General features: G+C 36.2%; 1 protein-coding gene across 5 annotated transcripts in view; it reads right to left on the bottom strand.

Moving 5' to 3' along the window:
- The window catches only part of BAIAP2 (BAI1 associated protein 2), a 167661-nt gene that overhangs the window by 131152 nt on the left and 25781 nt on the right, over positions 1–10728 (bottom strand). For all 5 annotated transcript variants that reach the window (XM_027850066.1, XM_027850068.1, XM_027850069.1 and 2 more), the window contains exon 2: positions 548–623. In XM_027850066.1, coding sequence (XP_027705867.1) covers positions 548–623 — 76 coding nt within the window. The remainder of the gene's footprint in view (positions 1–547; positions 624–10728) is intronic.

The raw sequence follows: 10728 nt of genomic DNA on the forward strand, positions 1-10728 counted from the left end.
ACAGCCACCAACTGGCTTGATCAAGTGGCTTCTTCTCTGCAGGCCCCTGTTCCCTCTTTAAAATGAGAAGTGAGGGAAGCTTAATTGTCAAGATCCTTTCTACATCTAAATTCCATGATTCCAGGATTCTTGAATGAGATTTTTCTCCTCTATCTTTATAAATGTTTCTGGTAAGCAGAAAACCTCATATTATCTTTAAAAAAAAATTTAACACAGCTTTAAATTTTTTCTTTCAGAAAGGAATGCTGTGTTGTTTCATTTTATTAGATTTGCAGGGGATAACAGCATTACGAGCAATACCGTCTTCAGGTGACAGATTTTGTGGCAGGTTTTGATGATCACATGCCATGAAAATATGACACCTGTACCTTCATTCAAATGTCCTTTTTGTAGCATTTTGTTTGAAGAATAAAGAATATTCTTTGATGGTCAATAATGAAGCTGGGATACACTGAAGTCTACCTGCTGACAACCAAGAGCTATGCTGAAACATCAAAAGATACACTCCCAGAACCTTCATAAAGAGGGACAGGGAAGTTAGACATACCTGCCAGGGCTTTTTCATAGTTCTTCCCCATGGAAATGAAGTTCCTGAGGCTAGGGTTGAACTGTTCCATAATTGTCTGGAAAGAAAGAAAAACATTAATGTCTCAGGTGGAGATGACTACCTGAAGCTTCAAGATTCTGGCCAGGAGGGAGGGGGTAGAAGGGAGAAGAGACAGTAAAGGATATGGGCACCTTGGCACCAAACTTGACACCACACTGACACAGCATGAATAAACTTGGAAAAGATCTTCCAACCCTTCCTCCAGCCCTGAGCCTTTAGGCAGTTTTTTCAGCATATAAATATGCTAGGCAGACACTTCTCAAACATGGGGTAATGCTCAAGCTTGAACTCTGTTTTCTAAATGGGAGCTAAACTAAATGATCTCTAAAGTTCTCTTTTACTATAGTTCTATAAAAATGTGTAAATTTCAGGTCTTATGAACCAATGATATTTAATCAGACAACAGTATTGATGAGATAGGTATTTCCATGCTGTGAATATCCCAACTAGTTTTATATTCCATGAAGGACCAAAGTTTAAGTGCCAACAATCAGAAGATCCTATACTAAGAAATTAGAAGAAATTGTACCGTTAAGGCCAAATAGCCACTTTCATCATAAGACTCAAAAACAGCCCCAGCATTAGCGGACATCAAACCAGAGAGCTGTTAGAAGGAAGCAGTGAACCCAAACAAGCAAAAAATTCAGTCTCCAATCAAACTCAAGTATAGAGATGGTTTATTATCTGTACCTTATCTTAACTGTGGTAAGAAAAGAGAAGTTAAAGGAGGAGGAGAAATTGATTATCCTAGACTTGATGGCTGTAGCAGTTTCTATACAGGCAGTTCTCACTTTACCCAAGTTCAACTTTATGTAAAGAATTCTGAAAGAAATCCACATTACAAAAAAACACCTATGCTAACTTTACTGTGTTCTCTCTCTGCTCCTGCCTCTCAGCTCAGCACTCTGTAGCCTCCCACCTCACCCCTCACCCCTCACCAAAAAACAAAAACAACAACAACAACAACAACAACAACAAAACTCCAAGTAAAAGCAGAAGAACTGATGCGGAGAGACCACTACTTAGGATAGGGACTTGGCTTGAGATCTCCTATGTGGGGAGAGGAGACCTTTGCCCCTACTCTACCCACCAGCCCTTGTGTCTAGATCCTACTATCCTTGAACCATATGCTTGCTGGGGCCTTTCCCTCCACAAGCATGGGGCACTCCTCTTGCCTCCCTCCCTCCCTCAATTCCCCATGGCCTCAGCAAATTTGCATTACTTAATCTTTAAGCAGAGGTCTGCACTTATGTAAAGCAAGAACTGTCTGTGTATGGAAAACCAAGACATTCCACTGTGGTTAATCCCTCACTCAGGCAGGCAGGCAGGCAGCAAGCATTCATTAAATGCTTACTATGAGCCAGGCACTGTAACAAGCTCTGTAGATATGTCCTAGTCCTCAAAGGGCTCTTCTATTGGAAGAAACAATATGCAAATAACTAGGTTCTTATAAGATACATACAATGTAAATGGAAGGTAATTTTACAGAGAAAGCTGCCAGCGGTATGGGAAAGTGAGCCGAGTCTCAAAGAAATACAAGGAAGCCTGGAAATGGAGGTGACAAGAAATAGTGTCTACAGAATGAGGGAGAGCAAGGAAAAAGGCATAAATCTGGGAAATGGACTATTATAAGCAAGAAACAACAAGTAGTCCAGTGTATCTAGAGGTACATAAAGTATAAGATGACTGTAAGGGAAGAAAGAAGCCAGGTTATGAAGAGCTTTAAATGTCAAACAGAAGACTTTATATTTGATCCAAGAGGAAAGAGGGAGGCACTGGATTTTACTAAGGTGGTGAGATGAAGGGGGAAGTGATATGATCAGAGCTGGATTTTAGGAAATCACCCTGGCATTTGAGTGGAGGATGACCTGAAGTGGAGAAAAACTTCAGGCAGCAAGGTCAACCAGTAGGCTGTTGCAATAATCCAGGAATGAGGTGATGAGGATTCTACATCAAGGGGACATACCGTTTAGGGTTGAGTGATCCTAGTGGGTTGGAACTATGGTAGCAATTAAGTAGCAGGGCCAAGCATATATCCAACCTTCCCACTCATTTCTATTCCCATTCTATTCATTGCTACCCACTAATCCGCTGTATTAGCTCAGCAGAATAAAGAAGGGTATTTAAAGATGCTGAAGAGAAGGTGTTTAGAAGGACAAGAGCTCCAGAGAGCCATTTCTGTGGTCCTTGCTCCATTAACCCACCCTTCTTTGGACCACAGTAAAAATTACAGTAACAGAAATAGTCCTGCAAAGGAAATAGCTGCAATCCAAGACTCACTCTTAGGGTAGCCTTAAAGCTGGATTATGAAATAGTCAAACCACCTGACGCCTCTAAGAGTTGGAATCAAAGGACCTAGGTTTCAAGCCCGATTCAGCTACTTACTGCTTGCGTGCCTTTGGTCAAGTCACTTGTCCCCAGGTTCCTCATCAATAAAAAAAAAAATTAAAAAAAAAAAGGTGGGGGTAATGGATTATGGCATATGAATGCAATGGAATATTAGTGATGCCATAAGAAGTAACAAAAGGTATGGATTCAGAGACACCTAGGATCATAAAAGCAATCCTTTCAGTCACTGAATAGCAGCTGATGAAAGTTTTTTTTTTTTACAAAAATCGACTCTAGCAATGTATAACACAAAATAATGGTTGTGTTGAAGTTTAAATAGAAATATATCAATACTTAATATTTTTGATAAATAACCTTTCAATTTTTTGTCTGAAGTTATTAAAGCTAAAACTGTACCAGGGACACATTTTATACAAAGCAACATGCTAGACACTAGAGATACAAAGATAAAAATGAAACACGCCCTGCCTTCAAGGATTTTATATGCTAGTGAGGGATGGGGAGGGATAGACACAACATGTAAATTCAAAGTCATACCAAGTCATTTCAAGAGGGATCATACAAACTGATACTGATTCGTAGTCAAAAGACAGATAGGAATATGCTGCTTACCTGAAAATTTCCTTCATTCAAGTCAATTCAAAAAATATTTTGCCGCTACTATGTATGTGTGCAAGGCTTTGAATTAGGTACCTAGGTGAAGATTTTAAAAAAAAAAAAAAGGCTCAAAGATCTTGTTCTCTTAAGGATCCCCAGTGATCCCTCCTGTGTCCAGCCATTTACATATAGGAGTAAAAGACAGATTAAGCCATGTCATAGTTAAGCAGTAGGACAACCGTGGCCTATTTCTGGGGCTTTTGACAGTGGAAAGAATCCCATGAAGGAAAGAGAAAGAAGACCAACCAAGGTGCTCTCTTTTCAAACTTTAAGAAGCTATGAATGTTGGATGGGAAACACCCAAAGCCTTCTGTGGTAAATTACAGTGGATTACCCTGACACCACAGCTGGCAATGCCCAAAGTGTAGTGACTCTATGGAAACAGCAGTGAGGTTTCACTTCCTTAGATTCATTGGCAGAGATCATCCCGGAGGAATGCAGGTGTGAGTGGGTGGGGACAGAAGGGAGGGTTCAAATGCATGCCAATATCACTGTCACCTGGGTAAATGCCACTAGGCTACCTCTCTACTAGGAAATATACTGCTGGGTGGAGAGACCAGTCAGCCAGGAAACTGTCATTACTTCAACGTAAGTAATACTGTGTCTCAAAAGCTTTGGGTCTCCAACTGTACAAGTGTGGGGCGTGGGAGAAGAGCTGAAACATGGAAGAGGGGAGATGTATAAATACTACATAGTACAATTTTCTGGATGCTGGAGATTCCTTCTTCATTAGTAGAGAAAATAGTATTTCTTCCCAGAAGGGAAAAAAGTCTGTCCATCCCCACTCCCAGGCCCAAATAATAGACCTTTTGTTCAATACTTAGACTCCCAGCTATGAATGGGTCATCCAACTCTTCCCTCCGTCACTCAATCTCTCTGTAACTCTGGCATCTTAAAAGCAAGACAAGTTCAAGAGCTGACCTTCGCAGGGAGCTGAACACAATGCCATGTGAAAATGGTCCCAGGTCTTGAAATGAGGCAAAAGATGGAGGGGTTGCTGGCAGCTTTCCATGGTTAAGGTCAATAGAGCCTCAGTCCAAGTGCAATCATTCTGGATCCCATTAGACCATATCTCCCAGGTTTCCCTTCTGACACTGGAGAAGTTTCTGTTATCTCCAACATCACACAGCTCAAACTAAAAGGCTAAAGGACTAAGTATTTATAAAGTCCAAATGTATGTGTTACTGTCTGAATCTAGAACAAAGTTAAGGGCAATGCTTAGTAAGAGAAGGGTTACACACTGATCAACAGGCATGCTCCCTTCCCTACCCTACCTCACCCCATAACCCCCCCCCCAAAAAAACCCCAGTAGCACAGGGAGCCCTGATGCTGCTTATCTGGGGGTTTGGTTTTTTTTTTTTAATTTTTAAAAACCCTACATTCACATTTATTAATTGACAGCTTTTCTTTTTATATTACTTTCATTTCCAAAAATCCCTCCCTGCTCTTCCCCCAAAGAACCATTTTTATAAGAATGAATTTTTTTTAAAAAAAGGAAGTGAGCAGTTCAAGAAAACCAAGCAGTTTGTCCACTAAGTGTGACAGTACATGCAATGTTCCACAGTCCATAGTCCATAGTCCAGCACCTCTTCAATGATGAGTCTATAGGCGTACATTTTCCCATCTCTTCTTCAGGGCCAAGCTTAGTCATTAAATTGGACAGTATTCAATTTCTTTTGTTGTTGTTATTTCCATTTCCATTGTTGTAGTCATCAAGTATATTGTTTTCCGGGTTCTTTTCACTTTCCTTTGTACCAGTTCCATAAAATCTACCCCTTCTTACAACACAATGATACTATATTCATAGACTACATTTATTTATCCATTCCACAATTTTCAGGTAGCTACTTTGTTTCCAGATCTTTGCTACTTCAAAATGTGTTACTGTAACTATTTGTATACACACACACACACACACACAAACACACACACAAAGAGTAAAATCTGTGGAACAAAGCATATAGGCATTTCGGTCATTTTCTTAGCAGAATGATTCAATCAGTTCACAATTCCACCATCAGCTTCTTTCATATTTTAGAGATACATTTTCAACTTGAGTCTTTTAGGAATAAGATCACTGTCTCAGGTCAGTTATCTCAGCTGGTGATGAAATTAAATTAAACTAAGATCACAGGCTTTAAATGTCTGGGATATTGCTGAAGGGGTGCCTACACTGAGGTTCCTTCCAACTCTGAGATTCTATAAATTCCTGAAGGGGGTAGTTGGCTTTATTCTCCTAATATAGACTATACCTCCTATGGCCCAGCATAGGGATATCCCAGCAAAAAATCATCACCACAATCAGTAGCCTCACTTATCTTCAAATGAGGATGACACATTACTGATCTCTCACTAACAATCCATTATCACATCCCTTTCTTTTTAATTATCAAACACCTCAAAGGATAGAGATTTAAATAGATTTGCCTCAGTGGTGTAACATGACATTTCCAAAAATGACTCAATTTCCACTTATCATGTGGATATATAGCAGAAATCCCCTTCTCTACAATTGATGGAAATGATCTACTATTATTTCAAGTTTTTTTAAATAATAATGTTTTCTTAATTATAAAAACGATATAGTTGGATTCCAGAAAAGGCCTTGAAAGGTAGGGGGGTGGAAGAGTAGGTAGGACTGAAAATCTGAGCTGGAAAAAGTATGATCATTCATTGTAAGTATTTAAGCCAACCAGCAGTAATGCCTGCTATCTATAATGTACTGTGCTAGCCACTGGAGATATAAAGATGAAAAAGATAGTCTCTACTCTAAAGGAACTTTATGGGCTGGTGGGTCAAGTAGTAATAATGCAAGTTAGGTGCATAGGAGAGGGTCAAACATAGTGGGCTGAGAGATCCAAACAGAAAGAGATCACTTCTATTTGGGGAGATCTAAGAAGACATTAGCTGAGCTATACCTTGGAAAAAGGCAGGAATTTCAACAATTGGAAATATGAAAAGTTTCCACTCCAAGAGTAGTTGAGATTGGGAATAATCAAGCAATCCAGTTACAACGGAACACAAACCACAGGAAGGAGCATAAGTATGAACTACAAAAAGCAAAAGGAATAATATGATTTCAGACAAGGTAATAGTAAAAACCCAGTAGGATAACATGGGATAAGCAGGAAAACTACATTATGCATAAAGACATCATAAATAATGGACCAATATCAATATTTAATATATATACACCAAATGGCAAAGCATCTCAAAATGTAAGGGAAAAGTTAATTGAATTGCAGGAAGAAATTGACAGTAAACGTATAATAGACATCAATATACCCCTTTTGGGCCTAGACAAACCTAACAAAAAGGCAAACAAGAAATAAAGTAAAGGACCCAAATAGAACTTTAAAAGAGTTATATATGATAGATGTCTTGCGATTACTAAACAAGAACAGGGGAAAGCATACATTTATCTCAGCTGGGCATAGCACCTTTTCAAAAACTGACCAAGTTTTGAGGCGTAAAAACCTTACAAACAAATAAAAAAAAACAGAAATATCAAATACATACTTTACTGACCACAATGCAATGAAAATGATATTCAATAAAGGGACTCTGAAAAAGGGTATTTAATCTTAAAGATTAAATGTATATGTAACATTTCCAAAAGTAACAACATCCCTATTCTGTCATGCAGATATATGACAGAAATGCCCTTTCCTAGTACTAATGAAAAAAATCTGTTACTGCTTTAAGTTTTCTTAATAATAGCATTTTCTTAACTATAAAAATGTAGGGATTGGATTCTAGAAAAGGCCTTGAAAAGGTCAGCCAAAGAACAAATCATATGAAAAATAGATAATTTAATCAAAGAAAACTGTAACAATGAAACGCCATACTAAAACATTCAGGATACAGCTAAAGTCGTCCTTAAGGGAAAATTTATATCTCTAAATATATTCATCAATAGAAAAATAAAAGAATATATCAATGGAATGCAACTAAAAAAACTAGAAAAGCAACAAATCAAAAAATCCTAACTAAACACCAAAATAGAAATACTGAAAATCAAAGAAGAGACTGACAAAATAGAAAGCAAACCCCACCTCAATTTGATAAATTGATAAATGAAACTAGGAGATGGATTTTTAAAAAAGTTAATAGTTAAATAGTCTAAATTTTAAAAGAGAAGAAAACCAAATTATTTTATGAAAAATTAAAAAGGGAAACTTACAATTATTGAAGATGAAATAAAAGAAACTATCAGAAACTATTTTGCCCAATTGTATCATTAACAAAACTGATAACTTAGATGAAATGGCTGAATACTTCCAAAAATAAAGATACTTAGATTAACAGAATGAGAAATAGATTGTTTAAATAACCTAATGTCAGAAAAAAAAATTAAACAAGAAATATACAAATTCCCAAAGGAAAAAAAAAGGACCAAATGAATTTACAAGTGAATTATAGGATATATTCAAAGAACAATTAATTCCAATATTACATAAACCAATTGCAAAATAGTACTAAGAAATTTTTCCAAATTCTGTTTTATGATACAAATATGGTCTTGATACTTAAATGAGGGAGAATCAAAGTAAAGAAAAAAAACTACTACAGATCAATATATCTAATTAACAAAGGTATAAAAATGTTAGCAAATATTTTGGTCCAAAACAAAGATATTTTAAAAATTGTAAACTATGACCAGAGTGATTTATACAGGAAATGCAGGCTTGGTCAGATATAAAGAAAACTATAAATGTAATAGCACATATTAATAACAAAAATCATAAAAAGCACATAATCACATCAACAAATCCTGAAAAATCTTTTGCCAATACTCATTTCTGTTATTGAACAGCAAAACAAAACAATACTAGAAAGCATAAGAATAAATCTTTCCTTACTATCAAGAGCCAACATCCTGGCTCCTAAAATATAATATAGAAAGGCTAATGGGCTTCCCATTAATCAAAGGTAAAGCAAGGATGTCCATTATCACTATTATTGTTTGATAAAGTTCTAGAAATGCTGGCCAAAGCAATACAAGAAATCAAGAGAATAAGCACAGGAAAAGAGGAACTATCACTTTTTCAGATGATATGTTTTATATGGAGAATCAAGAATCAGCTAAAAAACTAACTGAAACAAAATTAATCCACATGAATCATCAGCATTTTTTTATATTACCAACACAACCCAGCAGGAAAAGACAGAGAAATAACATTTAAAATAACTACATAACGTATAAAATATTTAGGATCTTATCTACCAAGACACACAGTAACTATATGGATACAACTATAAAACATTCTGTATACAAACAAAAATAGATCTAATAATTTGAGAAATATTAGCTACTCGTGGATAGGCCATGCCAATATAATAAAAATTAGAATGTTACTAAATTACTTTAACTATAAGTTATCAAACTTCCAAAAGATTACTTCACAGTATTAGAAAAAATAGTAATAAAAATTCATCTAGAGGGAAAAATAGGTCAAGAATCTTGAGAAAAATAATTTTTTAAAAAGCAGGAAGGAAGGGGAACCTATCAGTACCAGATCTCAAAGTATACTGCAAAGCAGTAATTATCAATAGAACAAATTAATCTGTTCAATAGAACAGATTAGGTATACAATGTACAGAAGCAAATGAACATAGTGGCCTATAGTGTTTGATAAACTCAAAAGATCTCAACTCCTGGGATAAAGACTATGGGGGATGGGGTGGAGCTAGGTGAATAGAGTTCTGGCCTTGGAGTCAGGAGGACCTGAGCTCACATGCAGCCTCAGACACTTAGTGCTTACTAATTGTGTGACCCTGGGCAAGTCACTTAACCCCATCACCTCACCAAAACAAACAAACAAACAAACAAAAAAAAGACTATGGGGGAAACTGGAAAGTAATCTGGTTAGAAGTCAAGTATACAGCAGTATCTCTCAAAATAAGCTCCAAATGGATATTTATATATAAAAAGTCATATCATAAATGCATTAGAGGAAAAAGGAAAAAAAATCCTTTTTGCAACTATAGATAGGGGAAGAGTTCATGACCAAAGAAGGGATAGAGAGGCTCAGAGAAGATAAAAGGGCCAATTTTACTATGTAAAATGTATAAGGATTTTGCACAAACAACCAGTACAGTTAAAATTAAAAGGGAAGCAGCTTACTGAGGAAAAAATCCTTGAAGAAAGTTTTCAGGATAAAGGTTTCATATCCAAAATATATAAGTAAGCAATTCAAATTTATAAGAACAAGAACTATTCCTCAATAGATAAATGGTCAAATGATATGAAGAGGCAATTTTCAAAGGAAAAAATTCAATATGTCAATAACCACATTAAAAAAATACTATAAATCACTAATAATTAGAGAGACACAGATTCAAACAACTCAGAGGTTCCACTTCAAATCCAACAGATAAGCAAGGATGACAAAAAGTGAAAATGACAATTGTTGAAGAGGTCTTGGCAAAACAGGCACATTAATGTACTTTTGATAGAAGCAATTTACAACTATGCCTTTGACCTAGCAGTACCACTATACCCCAAAGAGATCAAAGAAATAGAAAAAGGACCCATGTTTACAAAAACATTTACATAAGTTCTTCTCTTTGTTAAAGGAAAGAACTGGAAACTAAGGAAATGTCTAGCAACTAGGGAACGGCTGAACAAATTATGGTATATGAATGTAATGAAATATTACTTTGCCATAAGAAATGACAAAAGGGATGGTTTTCAGAGAAACATGAGAAGACTTATTATGAACTGATGCAAAATGAAGTAAATAGAACAAGAACAATTTTTATATGACAACAACATTGCAAAAACAAAACTTTAAAAGACTTAAGAACTCTGATTAATGCAATATTCCAGATGGCCTACATTGAAGCATGTTCTCCTGACAGAGAGGTAATGAACTCAAGTTGCAGAATAAGAAATAGATTTTCAGACGTAAACACTATGGGAATGTGTTTTTCTTGACTATGCATATATGTTACAAAGGTTTCATGTTTCTTTCTCCTAAGTTTGAGAATAGTGGTGGGGAGGAAGAGAAGAGCTTAGGACTGGATTGTCAGGAAGGAAGGAAGGAAGGAAAGAAGGAAGGAAGGAAGAAAGAAAGAAAGAAAGAAAGAAAGAAAGAAAGAAAGAAAGAAAG

The sequence above is a fragment of the Vombatus ursinus genome, unplaced genomic scaffold (assembly GCF_900497805.2).
Source record: "Vombatus ursinus unplaced genomic scaffold, bare-nosed wombat genome assembly UNPS02008996.1, whole genome shotgun sequence".
Lineage (NCBI taxonomy): Eukaryota > Metazoa > Chordata > Mammalia > Diprotodontia > Vombatidae > Vombatus > Vombatus ursinus.